Source organism: Dama dama, chromosome 22 (assembly GCF_033118175.1).
Source record: "Dama dama isolate Ldn47 chromosome 22, ASM3311817v1, whole genome shotgun sequence".
Taxonomy (NCBI): domain Eukaryota; kingdom Metazoa; phylum Chordata; class Mammalia; order Artiodactyla; family Cervidae; genus Dama; species Dama dama.
Window position 1 is genome coordinate 44,097,631 of NC_083702.1, and position 26,952 is coordinate 44,124,582.

At 44.5% G+C, this 26,952-nt stretch overlaps 1 protein-coding gene across 11 annotated transcripts in view; it reads right to left on the bottom strand.

Moving 5' to 3' along the window:
• Positions 1–234: 234 nt before the first annotated feature.
• Positions 235–26,952, bottom strand: part of LOC133043911 (apolipoprotein L2-like) — a 42,395-nt gene continuing 15,677 nt past the window's right edge. For 5 of the 11 annotated variants that reach the window (XM_061125319.1, XM_061125318.1, XM_061125324.1 and 2 more), the window contains 3 exons: positions 22,676–22,783; positions 4,289–4,415; positions 235–1,420 (listed from right to left, as the gene is read on the bottom strand). In XM_061125319.1, the coding sequence (XP_060981302.1) occupies positions 481–1,420; positions 4,289–4,415; positions 22,676–22,706 (1,098 nt within the window). In that variant the 5' untranslated portion in view covers positions 22,707–22,783 and the 3' untranslated portion in view covers positions 235–480. Of the gene's footprint in view, positions 1,421–4,288; positions 4,416–22,675; positions 23,010–26,952 lie in introns of all 11 variants that reach the window. The other 6 variants (XM_061125322.1, XM_061125323.1, XM_061125321.1 and 3 more) reach the window with 2 other exon arrangements.

Genomic DNA, 26,952 nt, shown 5'->3' on the forward strand with positions numbered 1-26,952 from the left:
TTGGTGAAACGCTCAGAGGGGCACCACGGAGGGATGCAGAAATCAGAGGAAGAGAGGTCATACGTGATGTTATGTCACAGCCTCTCCCCTCTACATGCCAACAAAGGACAGACAGAGCAAGAGGTCGGGGCTGGTGTCATGAACTGGGCTCCCTGATCATGTGATTGTTGGGCAAATAAAAAGGTGTTGGTTTCCTATTAAGCTTTTTAAAAATAAATGCAGAGGAAGCAGATCTAGAGACATGAACAAATTGGTGACACTTATTCTGTATTTTTTAAAAAAATACTTTTTGAACAGTGGTACTTGAAGCTTTGTGACTCATCTTGAGCCAAGAGGGAGAAGTTAGGGAAGAAAATGACATGTTTTGAATACAAGAGGATTTAAGGATTTCTCTTCCTTTGGGAAAATGGCATAGTCCAGACAATAGCCTAAAACAAGTCAGGAGACCAGCCCAGTTTCCCCCTCTGTCTCGCTTCCCCTCTAAGAAGGTACCTTCTTCTCTTGGCCCCGCACATGTCCCTGCTCCCTACACTGCCCTGGTAGGGGCCAAGTCCAGCCCTCCTGCAGACTCTCATAGTTCCGGGTGAGCTCTTCCAACTTCTTCTGCAGCTCCGCGGCCAGGTGCCTCATCCTTTCTGCTGACTCTGTCTTTGCCCCTTCATGCAAGTGCTTTGCCTCTTTCACCAGTAAGGCCACATCCATCAGGAGGGCAACACCTGCCGTGGCTGCACCCACGATCCGGGCGCTTTTGGTCATTGCCAGAGCCGTACCTCCAAATGCTCTCTGCACCTGCTTGCCTCTTTGGATGGAGACTCGCCCCGTAGTCATGAAGCACTTAGCGTGGGACGCTAAGCGAGGGTTGACTTTGGCCAGCTTGATGGCACGAACATTTTTCCCAATGCCTTGCAAGGCTTGGATGAGGTTCTTTGTAGAGGAAACAATCTGGGTTGTGCTTTTATGTAAAACCTCTGCAAACGCCCCCTCTTCATTGATATCTGTTGGCACAAGGCGACTGGCTTCGGTTTCTGCTGATGACCTGCTTACGTGTTCCACAATGCTGGTGGACACGCTGGTCACAGCAGTCGCCGCTCCCAGCCCTAACCCAGTGGCCGAGAGTCCCAGACTGATGCCTGCTGTCACGGGTGCCAGAGCCAGGCCAAGGATGGTCAGGACGCCAGACACAGCGCCGGCAGAGGTGGCCACCACGCTGGAGATGGTGCAGTCCCTGTGTACCTTGTCGACCTTGTCTGCCAGCGCATGGAGCTTTGCTATGCTGTCCTCCAGCTCCTGTTTCACCCGAGGAAATTCCTCCAAAAACCGCTTCCTGTCCAGCTGGTCCTGTTGTGGCCTGTGTTGGTCCTCCTCTACCAAGTCTGTTTTCAGCTCCAGCAGCTTTTCATGTAGTGCATCTGTCTCTTCCCTGTAACAGTGAACATCAAGGGACTCCATAAAATAGGCTTGACAAGAGCTATCCTGTGTAAACCACAGATATTTTATTATAAATCACAAGGAAAGAATTTTACAAATGTAAAATGTTTTTCTACATTAAACATGTTTGGACATTGTAGACGCTCCATATACTTATTCTGTCATGGGAAAAATCAGCAAAGGTCATCTTAGAATATACTTAACTTCAGAGAGGTATTTGATAAAGAGGCCTCAGAGGCAGGTCAACACCAACACTTCCAAAGAGTTTTTAGAGTGGGAACGCCACAGAGAAACAAAGAGAAGCGGGATTGGAGGAGAAAACCTTCATTCAAGGGCCTCAGTGTCTAGTGAGGAGTCAACCTGCTCTTTGCCCTTGGCTACTGGAAAGTGGTCCTTAAGCCCTAGAATATTCTGGCTGATAGGAGTGTCCTCCTCTGCCTGGGACTTTAGACACTGGACAGTCTGACAAAGTGACATAATGGGGCCTTGGGTGACGTGGTGTCAGTTCTCACCTCTGGAGGAGCTGAACTCTAGGGCATTAGTCTGACCTCTGGGTAGGGGCTGGAGAAAACAGGTCAGGATACCTTGTTGTTAAAAAGGGTGAGGGTCCCTGGTGGGCAGTGTTCCGTATGTCCTGCCACACACTGAATACAGCACAGTAATGCATCCTGATGAAAATGGAAGCTTTGTGTGTGAAACCTACCCAGACTCTGTCCTCTGGCTGATGGGAACATTCATCCTTCCCTGTAACAAACTGTAACTGGGATCATGAAGCTTTCAGTGAGTTCTGTGCATCCCTCTAGGGAATTCTCAGACCTTCGAGTAGCTTTGGGAACCCCCAAACTTGCCATTGATGTCAAATGTAAGGACAGTCCTGGGGACTGTGCCCTTGCAATTTACAGATTGGCTAACTCTGTGTACACAGAATTTTTTTAAACACATTACTCAGAGCTATAAGGACCCTTAAAGGTCATTTTGCCTGGCATCTGCTCTCCCTCAAGCCTGATAACATTGGCCTTCCCAGTTGGAGGTCACTGGGTCTATCCACTGTCCCAGCTGATAGAGAACCAGGAGATGTGCTGTGAGCCTGTTTCCCTGGGACTCTCCAGCACATCTCCCTGACTCCTGACTCATCACCCAGCACCCTGACTCTCAGGGGTCACCAGTCTAACTCACACTTTACCTGTGACAACTTCAACTGCCTGCCCTCCAAGGCTGTGTACAACTTTATGGAACTTCTAAAGATTCAAGAGACATGAGGAAACACCCATCTGAACGGCTGAGCCTGAGGAGACCGGCACTTGCACAGCTGGTGGAGGAAGCATTTTCCTCTTGGTGGGGATGCGTGAGGCTCCTCAGAATCCCTCAAATGACACACAATCACAGCCACTCACTGTGACCCTGGAGGGCCCCCTGAGCCACACGGCCTTCCACTGTCGGGGCAGCTCCATGTAGACTAGAAGTTGGTCCCGGATGAAGGGAGAAGCCAGGTCCCAGGCAGGGTGTGCAGTCAGGGTTACTCAGGGCCCTCTAGCCCAGCATGGGGGGATCCCGTCAGGGAGAGAAGAAATGTCCCCCCTCCCACTCAGGGGACCTCTGCTAGGGTCACAACCCCTTCGGTTTGTGTCCTTGAGGCCCACTCTCCTCACTCTAGTCCTGGCCCTGCTGCCCAAGCCTGCCTACTAGTCCTCCAACTTGGACCCTCTGCTCCACCCTGACTGTGGGTCTGACCCTGATGCAGGCCTCCCTGGGCCTTTGGACGAGATGATTGCATTTGGTTCCCCACCTCTGACCCTGCAGTTCACTCTGAGGCCATCACCACAATTCATCAGATTGAACTGCTATTCCCATTGGACACAGGACAGATCTGAGGCTCCAAGACATAAGCCCAGAGCCCCAGAGCTGGGCAGGACTAGAGCCAGGACCCCACCAGCTCCATTCAGTTCCTCTCCAGCCTCTCTGCCGTATGGGGCAGCAGGATCTTGCAGGGCTGGTACAGTTCCTAAGATGGGGAATGAGAGCACTCTAGTCAGAATCTCAGGAACACAAAGTGATGCTGGTGTCAGGATTTTCTGACTTATCCTAAATAGGGCCCCACCTGGTTTTCATCACCAGGAAAAAGGACCTTGGCCCCTGTCTCTTTCCAAAAAGCTTATTTTAAAAGTTAACATTGAACACCTACTCTGTGGGCTTCCCTGGTAGCTCAGCTGGTAAAGGATCTGCCTGCAATGCAGGAGACCCCAGTTTGATTCCCGGGTCAGGAAGATCTCCTGGAGAAGGGATAGTTTACCCACTCCAGTATTCTTGGGCTTCCCTGGTAGCTCAGACAGTAAAGAATCTGTCTGCAATGCAGGAAACCTGGGTTACATCCCTGGGTTGGGAAGATCCCCTGGAGGAGGGCGTGGCAACCCACTCCAGTATTCTTGCCTGGAGAATTCCATGGACAAATAGCCCGGTGGGCTACAGCCCATGGGGTTGCAAAGAGTCAGACAGGACTGAAGCAACTAATCACCACACAACACACCGACTCTGTCAGTCATTACAGAAGCACTTTGCATGCATGACCTCAGTGTCCTCACAATAAAACTGAACAAATGAAGAAACGAAGGCCAAGAGTAGATCGATAACTTGTCCAAGGCCATGTAACCTGCCCCCTTCTTTGCACGTTTCATCTCTTCTCAACCTGAGACCGTTCACTACCAGAAAATGACACGGAGGAAACTTTCCTCATAGAATCTTAAGAAGGAACATCCTCGACCCCCAACCATAGTCCTGCCTGGAGGAGGTGTGCCTGCCAGGAGGAAGCTACCCTGGTGCAGGGGGATACAGGTGACATTTCTGATGCATCCGTGCATGTTACCTGGACAAATCAGCCTCAGCCACAAAACTCTCCCAGGCTTCCTCTTCAGTGAGCAGGAGTTCCAGCTGTTCTCTGCTCACTGTGTCCTGCAAATACTGAATGATATCCTCAAAAAAGTTTTCACTCTCTAGATGGAAAAAAAATAAGATTAGAGGAAATAATGACAGAATCTAAATGGTATTGAGTATAAACTGGTTAATCTTCCTGGGTAGCAGTCATTCGGGGTTCCTGTTGATGGATTCACCTGGGGTTACGGGTGGACTGTATCCACCTCCTATCCAATTCATAAGTTGAAGCTCAAACTCCCCACCCCCCATGACTAGTAGAAGATGGGGCCTTTAAGGAGATCATTATAGTGAAATGAGGTAACAAGTGGGGGGCCCTAATCCAATAAGATTGGTGTCCTTATTTGAAGAAGATACCAGATATCTTCCTCCCTCTCTTTCCTGCAGCATAAAGAGCTGTTAATTTTTCTTACTTATTCTGCTTCACTAAGAGTGAAAGGAATCCAGGGTATACATGGAAGGAATCCACAGCACTACCTGTGTGTTGATTGATTGGGGTGAGTCGGAGAAATAACTGAGTCTCTGCAGGGGTGTTTGAGATCAATAGAACCAGTACTGGGTACTGCCTGAGGCAGTCACACCTGGCAAACAGGTGTTTGTATATGGGAGCCCTGAACAGATGCCCGAACACAGCATGGAGGAAGGAGGATCCTGGAGGAGGGGGAGAGGTTTCCACCTGGAACTAACATATTTCAGGTAGAGGGGACAGCACTGCACTAGGCAGGGCCTAATACGTGGCCCAGGCCACGCTTGTTGTTGTTCAGTTGGTAGGTCTTGTCCGACTCTTTGCAACCCTATGGACTGCAGCATGCCAGGCTCCTCCATCCTCCACGATCTCCTGAAGTTTGCTCAAATTCATATCCATGGAATCAGTGATGCCATCAAACCATCTCATCTTCTGTCATCCCCTTCTCCTTCTACCTTCAAACTTTCCCAGCATCAGGGTCTTTTCAAATGAGTCAGCTCTTAGCATCAGGTGGCCAAAGTATTGGAGCTTCAGCTTCAGCATCAGTCCTTTCAATGAATATTCAGGACTGATCTCCTTTAGGATTGACTGGTTTGATTTCCTTGCATTCCCAGGGACTCTCAAGTGTCTTCTCCAACACCACAGTTTGAAAGCATCAAGTCTTCGGGGCTAAGCCCGCTTTATGGTCCAACCCTCACATCTGTACATGGCTACTGGAAAAACCATAGCTTTGACTATAAACACCATTGTCAGAATGGCCCAGGCCACGGACACACATTGTATTTGATTCTCATAACAACAAAATGTAATATTCTTTTCATTTTACAGGTGAGTTCAGGTAAGGCAATCCAGGTCACACAGGTGGGAGGTGGCAAAGCTCAGACTGGGGTTCAGTTCAGAGTTTACTGACCCTTGAAAAGCGACTAGGCTGGTGGCAGGGGGAGAGCCAGAGGAAGCAGCCTCTGTGGTGACGCCCCAGGGTCTGGGAGCAGGAGGAGGATCAGAAAAGGGAGAGGGCAGGAGAAGGCCCAGAGATGCTGGGGGGCCTCCTCTCCACATCCTGCCTGGCCTTGGGGACTCCATCTGCTGTCCCCCCTCCCTGAGGGCTGTCCTGGCCTCACTTCTGAGTCATTAGCTGGGCTTAGGGGGCTGGAGGGGAGGAAGTGAATACCTTGGCCGTGGCTCTCTGAGGAGACAGCCAGGAAGGAGGCTGAGGGAACAGACCCCTCGCACTCTTTGGGACTCAAGGATGCTTATCCATCCCCTTCTTGGTTCTTGACTCCTCTGTAGGTTAACTCAGACTGGAGACGCTGAGAGGGTAAGAGGCAGGAAGGCCAGAGGCCCCCAAATGGAGGAAATGGGCTGCAAGTGTCAGACATTTTTATCTCTCTCTTAAGTGGCAAGAGGAAACAAACTACAAGTGTCAGACTTTTTTCCTCTTCTCTATACAAAATTAAAAGGAGGTTTCTTTTAAAATTCTCTGTTGCCATGATGACACCTGGTTCCACCTGAACTGAACTTAACTTTTCTCAAAGCTAGAGAGAACCAATGCATTTTTTTCTCATGGAAATGCTTTTCTTAAGCTATGTTAATGAACTATGTATTGAGAGGGTAACAGTCAGGAAGGCCAGGGGTCTCCAAATGGAGGAAATAGGCTGCAAATGTCAGACATTTTTCTCTCTCTTAAGTGGCAGGAGGAAACAAACTAGCGATATTTTTTTCCTTCTCTATACAAATTTAAAAAGAGGTTTCTCTTAAAATACTGTGTTGCCATAATGACACCTGGAGTCATCTGAAGTTAACTATTCTCAAACCTTGAGTTAACCAATGTATTTTTCTTATGGAAATGTTTGTCTTAAGCTATGTTAATGTACTATGCATTTACCCCAAACTCTGTCTTCAAGTGGGTTCCGCCTAATGGCTCAGAACCTACTTGACAAACCATTATGTTATACTCAGATATTGTCTCCCTAATCTATGTAAATGAAACTATTTGTATGGTTATCTACCCTTCTGTAAGATTCAAGTCAATTGTTTTATGGCCCAGGATGAATCGTCTGGTGCCAAGATTATCCCAAAATACATCTTATGGATGAGGGGCCTGGTGCCATTCTGAGTTTTAAGACACTCCTTTTTTTCATTAACAGACCGCTAGTGACTATATAACATCCAGCTAAAGACTAGCTGGGGGGGACTCTTTCTGCCCCCTTCTGATGCCTATGTCAGAAGCTTTCTCTATCTTCTTTATACTTTAATAAAACTTTACTACACAAAATCTTTGAGTGATCAAGCCTTCCCTCTGGCCCCGGATTGAATTCTTCTCCTCCGGAGGCCAAGAATTCTGTCTTGTGGGTCAGGAACAACCTTTCAGTATTTACCCTAGACTTTTTCTTCAAGTTGGTTCCGCCTAAGGCTCAGAACCGAGTTGACAAACCAGTATGTTTTACTCAACAAACTAGTTTCTGCATTTGCATGTTTTACTCATGCAAATGTTCTCTTAAGCTATGTTAACGAGACTATGTATTTGCTTGGAAATCTGTCTTTCTTCAAGATTCATGTCAATAGTTTTATGGCTTGGGTTGACTCACTGTGTGCCAATAAATTATCTCAAAATACATGTTGTGGCTGAGCGGCCTGGTGCCAGTCTATGAGTTTTGAGACAGTTTCTTTTACTAATTAGCAGTCTGCTAGTATGTATATAACTTCCTGCTAAAGACCAGCAGGGGGGTACTCTTTCTGCCGGCTTCTGATGTCTATGTCAGAAGCTTTCTCTATCTCTTTTATACTTTAATAAAACTTTATTACACTAAAGCTCTGAGCGATCAAGCCTTGTCACTGGCCCCAGATTGAATTCCTCTCCTCCGGAGGCCAAGAATCCTAGCATCTTTCACGGCTCAGCGACTTTTCATCTTGGGGGCTCATCTGGGATTCTTTAGGACAAGTTAAGGATGCTTGGAGCTCTAGGACTTTGTTCTCCTAGAGAACACATTTTCTGCTGTACTTTACTAGCTCTATGGTGTGCTTGTGTGTGTGATTGATTGAAAGAGATACATATGTGTGAAGCAAGAGCTGTGTCCTAATCTGTGGTTCTGAGGTGACCTCACATGGCTTTTGGCAGAAACCCCATTGGGGGATTATATCAACCTGCTAATGTCAAGAGGCACCCAATGTCTCCTCCAGGGGAACGGCCAGAGATAGACAAAATGTGTGGACCGAATTCTCCTTTTTCCATCAAACTTTCCAGTGTCTTTGACCATTTCATAACTTCCTGGGAATTAGAGCTACTAACCTGATCTGTAGGATCATAGACTTTCAAGCGACTCATGATCTATGCTATTGCCTAGCCTCTCTAGGAGTCAAAAGTTTGGAAGCTAGATGGAGCTCTAACTCCAAGAGCATCTCTCGGGTTAAACGTTACTCAGACAGGAAGTATAGTGGGCTTCTTCCTTTGGTAATGCTAGCTTTTAGCAGACCAGAGGAGGCTCTCCAGTGGCTTTTGTCCCAACTCCTTAGATATTCTTTCTGTGGAAACGGTGGGAATGAACTGGAAGGACTGGCCCTCATAACTCAAGGACAAAATCACTTTTTCCTCACTGGCCAGCCCTTCACCATCTCTTCTGCTATCACCAGTGTTGGTGTGGTGATGCTTGGGAGGAACATCTTGATTTTATGTTCAGCCCTTTATGATTCACCGGCTTTGTGTTCAGGAATACACCCAGGGTTGTGCACAGGCGCTCAGGAGATGACTATTTCCCCCAGCGGCCTGAGCTTGGCAGGCATTCCAGAAGGTTACTCTGGTGGCACCTCGGTTGGCATCAGAGGCATGCAAAGGCTTTAATGGTGAAGAACTGGATATTAGTCTGGGATGCCATCAAGTCTACCCCTGATGCATCTCCACCCCGCCTCAGTGGTAGAACGGGGAGGGATGTTAGTGGCATACCTGAATCAGTAAGAGACAGGTTGACTCTGGCCAGGAAAGGAAGCTTAGTTGGAAGACCTGTCTCCATTTCCATCTAGAGCAGGAAGGGATGCCTCCGGTAGAAAGACAGTGCTGGTCGCTTTTTTTTTTTCTCTCTTACAGATGGGGGCTAACAATTCCAGCATCACTCCTTTGAAAAACTGGGATAGATTTGATCCCCAGAGCTTTTAAAGAAGACATGCCTGATCTTCCTAGGAGACACTGCATGGCTATGGTATCCACTGGAGGGTGGCGACGGGTGGCTGGTTGGAGGGTCTCTTAATTATAATACTGTTTTACAATTAGACAGGTTCTGTAGAAAACAAGGGAAATGGATAGAAGTAGCATATGTGTTGCCCTTTTTCTCTCTGTGAGACATGCCAGATTTATATCCTAAGGGTATCGATTTGGGTAGGAAACTTTCAGCTCCCTACTTGGCTTTAAGACCTTACTTGGAAAGATGTGATGTATATCCTAGGACAGATGCTAACTCCTGACTCAAAAACTCGAGTTTTGGGGAAAGCTGTTGCCTATGGAGATGAATGGCTTGGTAATGAATCAGTAGGGAAGAGGGAGGATGAGATAGCTGCCCTCCCCACTGGGAATCAGGTGCTCCCAACTATAGAACCAGATTGGGATTATAATATGGCTAAAGGAAGATGGGATTGGAGTCATTTTGTCAGATGTGTTCTTGAAGGACTCAAGCAAGTGCGTGCTAAGATGTTAAACTATGCCAAACTGACAAACATAGAACAGGAAGAGAAGGAAGCTCCTGGTAAATTCCTAGATAGACTGAGGAAGCCCTTTTCAGATTCACTGAGATTGATCCTGAAAGTGAAGAGGGAAGAGTGAATGATCTTGAAGCACCGATTTCTCACTCAGTCGGCTCCAGATATCCACCGTAAGCTACTAAAACAAATGTATGGACCAAATCAGTCTTTAGATAATCTGTTGCAACTGGCTCAGACAGTCTATTATGGCAGGGAATATGAGGAAAAGGAAAGGCAGAGAAAGACCAAGGAACAGGTGGAAGCCCTTGTAATGGCTGTCAGAACTGTTCTTTAACAGCTTGAGAAAAATACCAGGAGGGACATAGGTGAAAAAGGGATGGCTTGCTATTACTGTGGAAAGGAGGGGCACCTCAAGCGGGATTGCCCTCAGGCATCTAAGCCACCCCAGGCTCCATGTCCAGTCTGCAAGGGACCACACTGGAGGAGAGATTGCCTCCAGAGGTGTAGGTCCAAGGGGTCAGACTCTCAAGACAATCAGGATTGAAGGTGCCTGGGGGTTTCCACACTAGCTCCCATCCTAATTATACCTGAGGAACCCCAGGCATTAATAACTGTGGGGGCCCAATCTGTCGATTTCCTTTTGGAAACCAGGGGAGCTTATGCTGCGCTTCCTGAAGCCCCGGCCCACTTTCTCCCCGATCTGCTTCCATAATGGGGCTGTCTGGATTAGCCAAACGTTATTATTTCTGTCATCCTCTAAGCTGTCACTGGGACTCTGTGCTATTTTCACATGAATTTCTCATCAGGCCAGATTCTCCCTCACCCCTTTTGGGAAGGGATACACTGAGCAAGGTCCATGCCTCTGTTTTCATGAATATGGAGCCTTCCCTTTCTCTCCCATTAATTGAACAAAATGTAAATCCTAGAGTGTGGGCTGATGGAAAAACTGGTCAAGTACAAAATGCTATTCCTGTAGCTGTCAAGCTCAAAGACTGACACTTATTTCCACATCAAAAACAGTATCCACTAAAACCAAAGGTTAAAGAAGGATTAAAACCCATCACTGAAAATTTAATGGACCAGGGGCTATTAATTCCCTGTAGCAGTCCATGCAACACTACTATTTTGGGTGTAAAGAAGTCAAATGATGAATGGAGACTAGTTCAAGATTGACAATAAATGAGGCTGTAGTTCCTTTACACCCTGGGGTGCCTAATCCTTATACTCTATTGTTTGAAATTCCTGAATGAGCCAAATATTTTTAAATCATCCCCTACCTATGACTTTAAGACAATTGAGAAGGTTTTTAGGAATCACAGGCTACTGCCACATTTGGATTCCAGGTTATGGGGAACTTGCCCAGCCTTTATATAAACTTATAACTGAAACTCAGCTAGCCCAAACCAACAAACTGGTTTGGTCTCCAGATGCTCTAAGACTTTTAGGGCTCTTCAGATTGCTCTCCTGCAAGCTCCCACTATGATCTTGCCCACAGGGTCAGAATTTAATTTGTTTGTCACTAAAAGAAAAGGTACGACCTTGGGAGTTTTGACACAACCCCAAGGGCCTCACCAGGAGACTATAGGATACCTGAGCAGAGACATAGATGTAGTGGGTTAGAGTTAGGGCATGTGGGTGGCCACACTATCTAAGAGTAATTTCTGAAACTGCTTTATTAGGATGTGAAGCTCTTAAAATTATTAATGGGTGAAATCTTACTATACTAATGAGAGAGTCAATTCCTGGGCAGGTTGATAAGAAGTCCAGGGGTCCCCAAGGAGAGAGGGGTCTGGAATTCTCAAGGAGGAAGAAAGGACAAACTTTTTTGTCTTTCTATATTCCTTAGGATTATATAACAATAATGTATCCTGCTTGAGGACAGTCTCTGGAAAAAAAACCTTCTGGCTAATTCTGTTATCTTAAGGTGTAAATTATGGGAGTAGGTCTAGTGAGGTCTTTATAACCTCCAGACATTCTTTTGATTCACTGTAATAACCAATTAGAGAGTATATAACTCCATGGGTAACACTAGCAAGTGGGTACTCTTTCTGCCCCCTTCTGATGCCTATGTCAGAAGCTTTCTCTATCTCCTTTATACTTTAATAAAACTTTATTACACCATGTCTGATTCCTGTCAATGTATGGCAAAAACCACTACAATATTGTAAAGTAATTAGCCTCCAACTAATAAAAATAAATGGAAAAAAAACTTTATTGTACAAAAGCTCTGAGTGATCAAGCCTTGTCTCTGGCCCTGGATTGAATTCTTCTCCTCCAGAGGCCAAGAATCCTGGCATCTTGCATGGTTCAAAAACAACCTTTCATCTTGAGGGTTCGTCCAGGATTCTTCAGGACAAGGTAAGGATGCTTGGAGCTCTAGCTCTTTGTTCTCTTAGAGAACACGTTTTCTGCTGTACTTTACTAACTCTACGGTGTGCTTGCGTGAATGAATGAAATGCCCTGCGTGAAGCAAGTGAGGAGCCCTGCTCTGCGGTTCTGCGGTGACCTCATATGGCTTATGGCAGAAACATGTCGGGGGTTTATACCGACCTGCCAATGCCAAGAGGCACCCAATGTCTCCTTTAGGGACAAACCAGAAATGGGCAAAGCATGTGGACCGAACTCTCCTTTCTCGGTCAAACTTTTCAGTCTCTTTGATCATTTCATAACTCCTTGGAATTAGAAATACTAACCTAATCTGTCGGATCATAGACTTTCAAGGGACTTGTGATCTATGCTGTTACTGCGTACTATGACTTAGGTCCCAAACTTGGATCGGTAGTCAGGAAGCACCTAGCTTCGAGAGGCATGGAAAGTTTGGAAGACAGATGGAGCTCTAGCTCCAAGAGCATCTTTGAGGTTAAAGGTTACTCAGATTGGAACTACAAGGGATTTTTTTCCTTTGGTAACACTGGCTCTTAGTGGGCCAGAGGAGACTCTTATACTGGTGTGGTAACGCTTAGGAGGCTTTTATATTGGTGTGGTGATGCTTGGAAGGAACATCTCAGTTTTATGTTAGTATCGGTCTTACTGTCGTCAGGAATATACTCAGGGTCGTGCACAGGCACTCAGGTGACGAATGTTTCCCCCAGCAGTCTTAGCCTGGGAGGCATTCCGGAAGGTTACTCTGATTGCACCCTGGGTGGCATCAGAGGCAAGCTAGGTTTTAATGGTGAGGAGTTGGACGTCAGTCAGGGATGCCATCAGGTCTACCCCTGGTGCATCTCCACCCCGTCTCGGTGGTAGAACCGGGAAGGACGAGTAGGTCGCCTGCGTCGGTAAGGGACAGACTTAAGTCCAGCCAGGAAAGAAAAGCTTTGGTGTAAAGTCTGTCTACACCCCCATCTAGAGCAGGGAGGGATGCCTCTGGTAGAATGAGAGTGCTAGTCGCTTTTTTTCTCTCTTACAGATGGGAGCTAACAATTCCAGCCTCATTTCTTTGAACTGTATCCTGAAAAACTGGGATAGATTTGATCCCCAGGGCTTAAAGAAGACACACCTAGCCTTCCTATGTGATAGTGCATGGCCATGGTATCCACTGGAGGATGGCGAATGGTGGCTGGTTGGAGGGTCTCTTAAGTATAATACTGTTTTACAATTAGACTGGTTTTGTAGAAAACAAGGAGAATGGGTAGAAGTAGCATATGTGTTGCCCTTTTTCTCTCAGCAAAATATGCCAGACTTATGTCCTAAGGGTATAGATTTGGGTGTGACACCTTCAGCTCCCTCCTGTCCTCCTACTTTGCTAGATGAGATGGAGGACAGGAGACAAAGAGATAAAGAAAAGCAGGTTTCTCCAATCTATCCCTGGGATCATATGTGCAGAGCAGCCAGAGAGACTGAGGAACAGCCACACAAGCTGTTGCCTCTTCGTGAAGCACCCACCAGGAGAAATAATCAGTCTATGAGAGTTAATAAGCCTTTTTCTTATCAAGAAATACAACAAATCAAGGAGGATCTGGGAGACTATTTAGAGGACCCAGAAAAATATATTAGAGCTTTATATATAAAGCAGGTGTTACTCTGCTTTTTTACCTTACTTGGAAGGATGTGGTGTATATCTTGGGACAAATGCTGACTCCCGACTCAAAGACTTGAGTTTTGGGGAAAGGAGTTGCTTATGGAGATGAATGGTTTGGTAATGAATCAGCAGGGAAGAGGGAGGATGAGATAACCGCCCACCCCACTGGAAATCAGGCGGTCCCAACTACAGAACCAGACTGGGACTACAACACAGCTAAAGGAAGATGGGATCAGAGTCATTTTGTCAGATGTATTCTGACTCAGGCAGGCGCGTGCTAAGCCTTTAAACTATGGCAAATTGGCAGACACAGAACAGGAGAAGGAAGCTCCTGGTAAATTCCTGGATATACTGAGAGAATCCTTTCACAGATTCACTGAGATTGATCCCGAAAATGAAGAGGAAAAAGTGATCTTAAAGGATAGATTTCTCACTCAGTCGGCTCCATATATCCGCCTTAAGCTATTAAAACGTGTGTATGGACCAAATCAGTCTTTAGATACTCTGTTACAACTGGCTCAGACAGTCTATTGTGGTAGGGAATATGAGGAAACGAAAGAAAGGCAGAAAAGGACAAAGGAACAGGGGGAAGCCCTCGCAATGGCTATGAAAACTTTCCTTAAACAGCCTGAGAAAAATGCCCAGAGGGACCCAGGTGAAAAGGATGGGCTTGCTGTTACTGTGGAAAGGAGCGGCACCTCAAGCGGGATTGCCCTCAGACATCTAAGCCGCCCCGGCTCCATGTCCGGTCTGCAAGGGACCACACTGGAAGAGAGACTGTCCCCAGAGGTGTAGGTTTCAGGGGTCAGACTCTCAAGATAATCAGGACTGAAGGTGCCTGGGGGTCCCCACGAAAGCTCCCATCCTAATTACACCTGAGGAACCCTGGGTATTAACTGTGGGGGGCCAGTCCGTCGATTTCCTTTTAGATACTGGGGCAACTTACTCCGTGTTTACTGAAGCCCCTGGCCCAGTTTCTTCCCAATCCACTTCCGTAATGGGACTGTCTGGACGAGCCAAACCGTATTACTTCAGTGTTTCTGTCAGTTGTGACTGGGATTCGGTGCTATTTTCACACGAGTTTTTGATTGTGCCAGAGTCTCCCTCACCTCTTTTGGGAAGGGATATACTGAGCGAGGTCCATGCCTCTGTTTTCATGAATATGGAGCCTTCCCTTTCTCTCCCTTTAGTTGAACAAAATGTAAATCCTAGAGTGTGGGCTGATGGAAAATCTGTGGGTCGAGCACAAAATGCTATTCCTGTAGTTGTCAAGCTCAAAGACCCACACTTATTTCCACATAAGAAGCGGTATCCACTGAAACCTGAGGTTAAGGAAGGGTTAAAACCCATCATTGAGAATTTAAAGGAGCAGGGACTATTAATTCCCTGTAACAGTCCATGCAACACTACTATCTTGGGTATAAAGAAATCAAATGGTAAATGGAGACTAGTTCAATATTTACGAATAATAAATGAGGCTGTAGTTCCTTTACAACCTGTGGTGCCTAATCCTTATACTCTATTATCTGAAATTCCTGAACGAGCCAAATATTTCTCAGTAATTGATTTGAAAGATGCCTTCTATTCAGTGCCTTTAGCGGAGGAAGTCAATTTCTATTTGCCTTTGAGGACCCTATGCAGCCAGTTTCTCTGTTAACCTGGACAGTTTTGCCCCAGGGATTTCGTGACAGTCCTCACTTATTAGGACAAAGTTTGTCACGGGATCTACAAAACTTTAATACCTCCAAAGCAGTGGTATTACAATATGTAGATGATATTTTGCTCTGTGCTGAGACAGAGGAAGCTTGTTCACGAGCCTCAGAAAACTTCTTAAACTTCCTGGCAGGCTGCAGTTACAAGGCATCAAGAGAAAAGGCTCAGCTTTGTCAACAATCTGTTAGATATTTGGGTCTAATCATATCAGAAGGGACTAGGGCCATAGGCCCTGAGAGAATTAAACCTATACTAAATCATCCCCTACCTATGACTTTAAGACAATTGAGAGGAGTTTTGGGAATCACAGGCTACTGTCGTATTTAGATTCCGGGTTATGGGGAACTTGCCCATATAAATTTATAGCTGAAAAAAAAAATAAATTTATAGCTGAAACTCAGCAGGCCCAAACCAACAAACTGGTTTGGTCTCCAGATACTCAAAAGGCTTTTAAGGTTCTTCAGACTGCTCTCCTTCAAGCTCCTGCTCTGAGCTTGTCCACAGGGTCAGAATTTAATTTGTTTGGCACTGAAAGAAAAGGTGTGGCCCTGGGAGTTTTGACACAACCCCAAGGGCCTCACCAGCAACCTATTACTTATCTAAGCAGAGAATTAGCTGTAATTTCATGTGGGTGGCCTCACTGCCTAACAGTAATTGGGGCAGCGGCTTTATTAGCACCTGAAGCTTTAAAAATAATTAATGGACAAAACCTTACTGTACTGACTTCTTATGATGTGAGTGGAATCTTAAATTCTAAGGTTAATATTTGGATGGCAGACAGTAGGCTTCTTAAATATCAGTCATTGTTGTTAGAAGGACCAGTAATTAAGCTTAAAGTTTTGGAAACTTAAATCCTGCCTCTTTCCTTCCTGAGAAGGAAAATGAAACACCTGATCACGATTGTTCCCAATTCCTAACTTTAAACTATGCAGCTCGGGATGATCTAATGGATACCCCATTAGACAATCCCGACATGGAAATATTTTTTGATGGCAGTTCTTTTGTTTGGGAAAAGCATAAGCAGGTTACGCCGTGGTGACTGCTGAACAGGTTTTAGAAGCAAAATCTCTCCCCCAGGGAACCAGTGCTCAGTTAGTGGAGGTTGTGGCTCTGACCCGAGCTCTAGAGTTAAGCAAAGGGCAGCGAGTAAATATCTACACTGATTCTAAGTATGCTTATTTGACTTTACATGCTCATGCTGCAATATGGAAAGAAAGACAGTTTAAAACAGCAACAGGAGAACCTATTAAATATTTCAGAGAGGTTGAGAGACTTTTAACTGCTATACATTGTCCTGAAGAAGTAGCTGTTATGAATTGCAAAGGACACAACAGGGATGGGAGTAAAGTAGCTGAAGGTAATCAACTGGCTGACTCTCAAGCCAGAAAAGCGGCACTTTACAAAACCCCTTCACTACAGATGCCTTTGATCTGGACAGGTCCTGTGGAACAGGAAAAACCACAATATACTGAGGAAGAATTAGAAAGATATGAGAAAAGAGGAGCAAAGATGGCTGATACAGGATGGTTACAGTCTGAGGATGGACGATTAATAATTCCTGAAAGTGCTCAAAGGAAAATTCTTAAGGGTTTACACCAGAGTTTTCATTTGGGTGCAGAGAGTACTTACCAGATGGCTTCTCCTTTGTTTGAAGGTAAAAATGTAATGAAAACTTTAAAGAACATTATCAAAAGGTGTGAGGTTTGTCAGAAAAATAACCCAAAGACTGAAAAGCTAGCAAAATCTGGATTACAACGACGTGGAAAGTATCCTGGAGAGAACTGGGAAATTGATTTTACTCATATGCCAAAAGCTAATGGATATTCTTGCTTAAAAGTTTGGGTGGATACTTTTACTGGATGGATTGAGGCTTTTCCATGTCGTAGTGAACAAGCTAAGGAGGTTATAAAGATTTTAAATCATGAAATTATCCCCAGGTTTGGACTGCCACGGAGCCTTCAGAGTGACAATGGCTCCGTCTTTAAAGCTGCTGTAACTCAGGGGGTGTCTAAAGTTCTAGGAATAGAATATCACTTACACTGTTCCTGGAGACCCCAATCCTTAGGAAAGGTTGAAAAAACTAATGACATTATCGAAAGACATCTGCGCCCCAGAGGGATGGGATGGGAAGGGAGGCCGGAGGGGGATCGGGATGGGGAACACATGTAAATCCATGGCTGATTCATGTCAACGTATGGCAAAAACCACTACAATATTGTAAAGTAATTAGCCTCCAACTAATAAAAATAAATGAAAAAAAAAAAAGACATCTGCGCAAATTAACTCAAGAGACATAGGACAACTGGATTAAAGTCCTACCCATAGCTTTAATGAGGGCTCGAACTGCCCCCCAAAAGGAGGGACTCTCCCCCTTTGAATGTATTTATTGAAGGCCTTTCTTATGCACAGACATTGTTATAGGCCCTGAAACCTTGGTATTAACTAATTATGTAACTCAGCTCTCAGTGTTTCAACAGGCATTAACAGAACTCTGGGAGACAACTCCTGACCCAGCTTGAGTCAAGCAAGCCTCTATTTGAGCCAGGAACTGAGGTCCTCATAAAAACATTGGGATCTGGGGGCTCATCCCTCGAGCCCTCTGGGAAGGCCCTTACCAGGTTATTCTTTCTTCTCCCACAGCTGTCAAAGTGCCAGGAATTGATTCGTGGGTACATCACACTCGAGTTAAGAGGTGGCACCCTGACCAGAACTAAGTGATTTCATTTTATGTCTTTACTTTCTATGCTCTGACTTTGTACTTTTCAGATGGGCCTGATAATCTATGTGAGCCTACTTATGCTGACTTCAAAAAATCCTGAGTCTGTCGTTTGATCCTCAAGACAATGCCTTCCTGTCCTGGGCTCACTCCTACACAGTATTTCACAATCTGTCTAACGGCTGGGTCTGTGGAGTGCTCCCCTCTTCATCAGTGGAAGGCTTCCCATGGTGGACATCTCCACTTCAAGGAAAAGACTTTCTCCAAGTCTGCGAATACCTTGAACAACAATCATATGCGATGCCTCCTCTTCATCTGATGACATCTAATAACCTTAAGATGGACTGATGTAACTATGGACATAATGTGACTTTTCATTTTGATTTTAACTTGGTTTAATAATATTTTACCTTACGTCTGTAACTGTATAATGGGGTTTTCTAACCGTCTAAAAGCTTTTAATTTACAAATGGTTGTCCAAGCTCCTACGAGTGCCACAGCCTCCTCCAACTATTACTTGGGGCCCCTGGATCAGAGACCCTCAATATGAGGGTTAGGAGAATATGTTGCCTTAATAATTTAGGGACCACACCCCTAAACAGCAGGAAGTAGTTATGGAACAAAAACGACACCCCTTTCCCTTGGCAACATAATTCTCCTAAAATAAAGGGGGGGAATGAGAGAGTCAATTCCTAGGCAGGTTGATAAGAAGTCCAGGGGTCCCCAAGGAGAGAGGGGGTCTGGAATTCTCAAGGAGGAAGAAAGGACAAACTTTTTTGTCCCTCTATATTCCTTAGGATTATATAACAATAATATATCCTGCTTGAGGACAGTCTCTGGAAAAAATCTTCTGGCTAATCCTGTTATCTTAAGGTGTAAATTACAGGAGTAGGTCTAGTAAGGTCTTTACAACCTCCAGACATTCTTTTGATTCACTGTAATAACTAATTAGAGAGTATATAACTCCATAGCTAACACTAGCAGGGGGGTACTCTTTCTGCCCCCTTCTGATGCCTATGTCAGAAGCTTTCTCTATCTCCTTTATACTTTAATAAAACTTTATTACACAAAAGCTCTGAGTGATCAAGCCTTGTCTCTGGCCCCGGATTGAATTCTTCTCCTCCGGAGGCCAAGAATCCTGGTGTCTTTGCATGATTCAACAGCAACCTTTCACTGACTTCTCATGATGTGAGTGGAATCTTAAACTGTAAGGTTAATATTGGATGGTAGATAGTCAGCGTCTTAAATATCAGTCATTGTTGTTAGAAGGACCAATAACTAAGCTTAAAGTCTGTGGAAACTTAAATGCTGCCACTTCCCTTCCGGAGAAGGAAAATGAAACACCTGATCATGATTGTTCTCAATTTCTAACTTTAAACTCTCCTAATTACAGTAATTCTGATTGTTCCGTTTTTGCTGTTTTCTCCCTGCATCTATCACGGTGTAGCTGGATTTGTTTCTAGCCACATGAAGGCTTTTAAGTTACAAATGGTTGTGCTCAAACTTCTGCGACTGTGGCGTCTTCTTCCAGCTACTACTTCAGGCCCCTGGATCAGAGACCCTCAATATGAGGGTTAGGAGAATATGTTGCCTCACCAACTTAGGGACAATGCCCCTTATCAGCTCAGAAGCAGTTACAAAATGAGAAGGATGCCCCTTTCCCTAGGCAATATAATTCTCCTAAAAGAAAAGGGAGGAATGAGAGGGTAACAGGCAGGAAGGCTAGAGGCCCCCAAATGTGGGAAAGAGGCTGCAAGTGTTAGACATTCTTTCTCTCTCTCATAAGTGGCAGGAGGAAACAAACTACAAGTGTCAGATTTTTTCCCCCTTCTCTATACAAAATTAAAATGAGATTTCTTTTCAAATTCTGTTGCCATCATGACACCTGATTCCACCTGAACTAAACTTTTCTCAAAACTTGAGCGACCCAATGCGTTTTTCTCATGGAAATGTTTTTCTTAAGCTATGTTAGTTAATTATATATTTACCCTAGACTTAGATCAAGAGCTCCTTATTGCCAAATTTAGACATAAATTGAAGAAAGTAGGGAAAACCACTAGACCATTCAGGTATGACCTAAATCAAATCCCTTATGACTTTACAGTGGAAGTGAGAAATAGATTTAAGGGACTAGATCTGATAGACAGATTGCCTGATGAACTATGGACAGAGGTTCATGACATTGTACAGGAGACAGGGATCAAGACCATTCCCATGGAAAAGAAATGCAAAATGGCAAAATGGTTGTCTGGGAGACCTTACAAATAGCTGTGAAAAGAAGAGAAGCGAAAAGCAAAGGAGAAAAGAAAAGATATACCCATTTGAATGGAGAGTTCCAAAGAATAGCAAGAAGAGATAAGAAAGCCTTCCTCAGCAATCAATGCAAAGAAATAGAGGAAAACAACAGAATGGGAAAGACTAGAGATCTCTTCAAGAAAATTAGAGACACCAAGGGAACATTTCATGCCAAGATGGGCTCAATAAAGGAAAGAAATGGTATGGACCTAACAGAAGCAGAAGATATTAAGAAGAGGTGGCAAGAATACACAGAAGAACTGTACAAAAAAGATCTTCACGACCGAGATAATCATGATGGTGTGATCACTCACCTAGAGCCAGACATCCTGGAATGTGAAGTCAAGTGGGCCTTAGAAAGCATCACTATGAACAAAGTTAGTGGAGGTGAGGGAATTCCAGTTGAACTCTTTCAAATCCTGAAAGATGATGCTGTGAAAGTTCTGCACTCAATATGCCAGGAAATTTGGAAAACTCAGCAGTGGCCACAGGACTGGAAAAGGTCAGTTTTCATTCCAATCCCAAAGAAGGGCAAGGTCAAAGAATGCTCAAACTATAGCACAATTGCACTCATCTCACACACTAGTAAAGTAATGCTCAAAATTCTCCAAGCTAGGCTTCAGCAATACGTGAACCATGAACTTCCAGATGTTCAAGCTGGTTTAGAAAAGGTAGAGGAACCAGAGATCAAATTGCCAACATCCGCTGGATCATTGAAAAAGCAAGAGAGTTCCAGAAAAACATCTATTTCTACTTTATTGACTATGCCAAAGCCTTTGACTGTGTGGATCACAATAAACTGGAAAATTCTGAAAGAGACGGGAATACCAGACCACTTGACCTGCCTCTTGAGAAATCTATATTCATGTCAGGAAGCAACAGTTAGAACTGGACATGGACCAACAGACTGGTTCCAAATAAGAAAAGGAGTATGTCAAGGCTGTATATTGTCACCCTGCGTATTTAACTTATATGCAGAGTACATCATGAGAAACGCTGGGCTGGAAGAAGCCCAAGCTGGAATCAAGATTGCTGGGAGAAATATCCATAATCTCAGATATGCAGATGACACCACCCTTCTGGCAGAAAGTGAAAAGGAACTAAAGAGCCTCTTGATGAAAGTGAAAGAAGAGAGTGAAAAAGTTGGCTTAAAGCTTAACATTCAGAAAACTAAGATCATGGCATCTGGTCCCATCACTTCATGGCAAATAGATGGGGAAACAGTGTTAGACTTTATTTTTCTGGGCTCCAAAATCACTGCAGATGGTGATTGCAGCCTTGAAATTAAAAGACGCTTACTCCTTGGAAGGAAAGTTATGATCAACCTAGACAGCATATTAAAAAGCAGAGACATTGCTTTGCCAACAAAGGTCTGTCTAGTCAGGGCTATGGTTTTTCCAGTGGTCATGTATGGATGTGAGAGTTGGACTGTGAAGAAAGCTGAGAACCAAAAAATTGATGCTTTTGAACTGTGGTGTTGGAGAAGACTCTTGAGAGTCCCTTGGGCTGCAAGGAGATCCAACCAGTCCATCCTCAAGGAGATCAGTCCTGGGTGTTCATTGGAAGGACTGATGCTGAAGCTGAAACTCCAATACTTTGACCACCTCATGCAAAGAGTTGACTCATTGGAAAAGACCCTGATGTTGGGAGGGATTGGGGGCAGGAGGAGAAGGGGATGACAGAGGATGAGATGGTTGGATAGCATCACTGACTCGATGGACATGAGTTTGAGTAAACTCCCGGAGTTTGTGATGGACAGGGAAGCCTGGCGTGCTGCAATTCATGGGGTCGCAAAGAGTCGGACACGGCTGAGCGACTAAACTGACTAACTTGTCTTTCTTCAAGTCCGTTCTGTCTATGAGTCAGAACAAACTTGACAAACCAGTATGTTTTACTCAACAAACCAGTATGTTTTACTCAACAAACCAGTGTGTTTTACTCATGCAAATGTTCTCTTAAGCTATGTTAATGAGACTATGTATTTGCTTGGAAATCTGCCTTTCTTCAAGATTCATGTCAATAGTTTTATGGCCTGAGATGACTCACCTTGTGCCAATGTTATCTCAAAATACATGCTGTGGCTGGGTGCCCTTGTGCCAGTCTATGAGTTCTGAGACATTTCCTTTTACTAATTAGCAGCCTGCTAGTATGTATATAACTTCATGCTAAAGACTAGCAGGGGGCACTCTTTCTGTCCCCTTCTGATGTCTATGTCAGAAGCTTTCTCTATCTCTTTTATACTTTAATAAAACTTTATTAAAAGCTCTGAGCGATCAAGCCTTGTCACTGGTCCCGGATTGAATTCCTCTCCTCCAGAGGCCAAGAATCCCAGTGTCTTTCACCGCTCAGCAACAATCTCTCAACACCACCCTCAATTCTGGATCACAAGTAGAAACCAGTCAGAGACGAGGCAGCTGATTACCTGAGCTTTCCTTAAGGTCTTCTGAGTTCATGATGGCAGCAGCTGGGTCTCAGAGCTCTCCCTCAGCTCCTTGTCTGGGTCAGGCTGGAAGGAGGTGATGCTTCACCCCTGGGGAAGAGAACACAGACTGTGGACTCCGTCAGTAGTGAACAGTGGCTGCAGGGAGCAGTGAGGGGGCGAGGTCTCTGGCGGGTTCCCCTGGGGCGGCCGCAAGCGCCACTGGGGACTTAACCTGGCTTGTTTCTCTGTCTCCTGGGCTCTGCTGGCTGCTACTTAAGGAAAGTTACTCATCCTCCCACGAGCTCCCTCCAAGCCAACTCAAAGTCCTGATCTCCTGTTGGGGCACAAGGAGAGGATAATCAGACAGGGGACAGCCATCTGTGAAGTTATAAAAGCAATAAAACCAGAGACAGAAAAACAGATAGGAAGGGAATACTCTGGAAATTATATGAGGTTGGGAACACTTGTGCTTACTAACTGGTAATAACCAGTATTGATCCATTGTCTATGATGTGCAGGCTCCTGAAACTCACCTAAACTTAGGTCAGCCCAAGTTTTCACGCTGCTACCAGAGCCTGGACTTGAACCCAAGTGTTTCTGATCCAAATCCCAGGTTTGTGATGACTATGCTCTACTCCCTTTAATGTAAAAAAAATTATAATTGTGGATGTATGCTTATTGGAAAATAACTCTTCTTAATTAAAATGATGTCTTGCTCCTGTGCTTGAGTCTCTGCCTTGATAAAGTTCCTGGTGATACAGCTCCCACAGCCCGCGCTCTCCTTGATTCTACAAGGCTCTTTATCCCACAAGAGCCTGGGGTCCTGCCCCAATCCTTGTATGCCCCACTGGGCGGCTGAGGACCCCGATGGTGCCCCGTCCCCTCTGTTGTCCCCCCTTGACCCTCCCAGACTTTCAGGCTGCTTCTAATTCTTTTATGTAAATAATAATGCAAAGAACATTCTTCCTGTTAAAAACTTCACCTGTATTTGAGACTGTTTCCTTAAGCCATTTCTAGAAGCATAATTACTAGATTAGAAGGCATGAACACCTAAAAAATTTTCATACCTAGAGCCAAACTGTTATGCAAACACATTATAGCAATTTACATTCACACTCATAATATATGAGAGTATCCATCTTTCAAAGGTACTCATTCTCAGTGGACTTTTTAAAACAAAAAAATCCAGATATTTTGGGATACATTTCAATTCTATTTATGTTTAGCTCAATCAATGATATCCATTCTTTGGTTAACGCTAAATCCTAATGTTATTATAAATTCAGCTATATTTTAATTTAAAATTTTAGCTATGTAGACACATAAGATTATCATTGAATCAGAATATATCATATTAAATAAAAGATTAAATTTTGGATAATAAAATAAAAAATCCAGATATTTATATAGAGACAATTTATTTTGGTTCTTCTTGTGATTATGTTGCCTTGAGAGGTGAAGAAAGAGAGCAAATGTTGATTATATTTAGCCACATTTTTAAAGAGCACTTATTAACTACCTCTGCTGAGACCTGACTTAGATGACAGTAAAGATACTTATAGGTGTAATAACAGCTATTGATAAGAGTGACTTGTGTTTGTGGTCTTTGCTCTGCATCAGTATTTGCTGTAAAACTTTACCAATGATAACTCGTATTTCATTCCATTAATCTTTGAGATATGTACATTGTATCAGTATTTACAGATAAGGAAGCTGACTCACAGATGTTACATGACTTGCCCAAGGTCAGAAGTCTTGACTGGATTCCAACCTCCTCACTGGGCTCAAGAACCCATAGCCTGCCTCTTCTCCCTCTGCTACTAATAAAATCAAGCATGGGGGCAATAGGAGACCAGAGTTTTCAACAAATATTTGAAGAATCACTGGATGGAGAAGTGATAGATGAATAAAGAGGAGTGCAGTAGAGGGGTACAAACAGGGAGCGTGTTCAGAGGAGAGAAGACTGGTCTGCTGGGCAGAGCCCCAGAGAGGGGGCAAGATGAGAAGGAGCCCGAGGGGAGAGCAGGGGACAAGCTCACCAGCCCCACATCCCATCCTATATTCACAGCAGCCTTCACTCTTTGCCCAACTTTTCAGAGAGCTACAGGAGTACAATCAGTGATTCAAAATTTTGAAGTTGGTATTTCATTTATATTCATTATTTTATGATTTTTATCTTTTAAGATAAAAAACTATTTAAACATTAGAAATGAATCTACTTGTTAATCAATATAAAAATTAAGGCACGCTGCTACAAGTTGGGAGCTGAAGCACTGGAGGGAGGATGAGGATTAATATTTCATTTTACAAAGCAGGAAGTCAAGAAATACTGGCTTCAGTTGAGGGCTTAAGAAACAAAGGAGTAAGCAAAGTGCTTAAGGTTACAAGGTTTTCTAATAGAGGGTATAAACTTAGTGATATAAAGATATTAGGAGAAAGTGGGGAAAGGTACAAGAAAAAGTATACAAACAAATGAAATCATTATTTTTTCCTAGTAAGAAAATAAATAGTAACACAATTTTTAAATCACGAAAAAGAAAAATGCAATATCTAATATGTATTAGCTATCATGATTGATGACTTCTCTCTTTGTACCAGGCAACATTCCAAGTGCTTGGTAGGCATTCACTCACTTTTAGTTCTCATAATGACCCTGTAAAAAAGGAAGCAGAAGCTCAGAGAGGTGAAGCAATTTACTCAAAGCACACAGCTAGTGCTAGAGCCAGAATCCAAGTCCAGGTTCCTGTCTCCTGAGCACACATTCTCACACTATTCTGCCTCCCAATGTAGTAATATCATTCAAAGACGTTGATTAACTATCTAAAGAAATAGCTTTTCCTTGGGAAGGCATGAGCAGAACCCTTTACAAATTGATCTATTTTAACCATATGCACTTAGGACTTTGGATTGTTTTAACTCTAAGACAGCAGCAGTCACTTTACAGCAGTCAGTAACCCACAAAATGGGGTGGTTTCTCGTACCACCACCTTAAAGATGATTGAAGGTGGTTGAATCAAGTGCCAACAAGAAATAAGCCTGACTCCTGCTGTGACAACTGTCAGTGTAGCAGACATGTTCGTGTGGATGAAACCAACTTCTCTAGAAAAGTAGGAATGATAGCAGGGTTAAACCAGAATAATCAGAGTGAACTGTGACCTTAAACAGACACATTGTCCAGCAGCATCTTGCCCACCCACATCTGCACCCATGAGCTTCCTTCTGTCCACTCAAAGGAAGGAAGACACAGTGCAGGGGAGGTGAGCTCCACAGATCGGCATCTCTGCTACTCAAAAGGGGCACCCACATATAACAATAATAATAAATAAAAAGGTAATGATTACTATAAATATGTTTCATTGGACCAGGTTGAGTCCGTGAAAGGCCATAAATTCATAATAATATTTAAAGGAGAGGACTTTAGAGAAAGTATGGTCAGAAAGGGAGACATAAAGGCTAAAAAGCACGAAGATCCTCTGGAGAAGGGAATGGCAACCCACTCCAGTATCCTTGCCTGGAAAATCCCATGGACCGAGGAGCCTGGCACATTATAGTCCATGGGGTCGCAAAGAGTTGGACATGACCGAGAGACTTTCAGTTTCAGTGGTAATGCAGGAGATGCAAGACTCAAGAGATGTGGGTTCAGTCCCTGGGTTGGGAAGAACCCCTGGGGAAGAAAATGGCAACCTGAACCAGTATTCTTGCCTGTCCCCTACTCTCTGCAGCATCCAATCTAGAGCAGCCCTATTTCCTTAGAGCCTCCCCCAAATCCCCTTACCTGAGCCCCCATCCTAGCATCTTTGTTTCTAACACTTTCTCTCTGAGATAGCCAGGAGAGGGTCCTGCAGCTGGAAAAGATACTCTTCCAGCCTTCAGGAAGAGTAACCACCAGCTTGTTCACTAGGGAGTGTGCCTGGTGGCGGAGGCTGGAGGCACTGACTGTGTGGATGGGAGAGAACTCACACAGGCGGGCCCACCTCCAAGCAGCTTCCTTTCTCTGTCCAAGACACCCCTGCTCTGCTTATTCCCTGGCTGCTCCATTTCCAGCTGCTGCTGTTTGTTCTCTGTCTAGATCTTAACACAAAGAGTTCCTTTGGCCTTGAATGTTCCTCACGCCCACCTGCTCTCCTGAAAGTCTACCTTCTCCATTGCCACCTGCCTTTACCCTGGACCTTTCTGATTCTTGTCTCAGGGCCTGGACATCAGGGATGTGTTTTCTGGGCTGCTCTACGGTGAAGGGTGTCTGTACGACCCTGTCCTGCCGAAGGACACACAGGGGA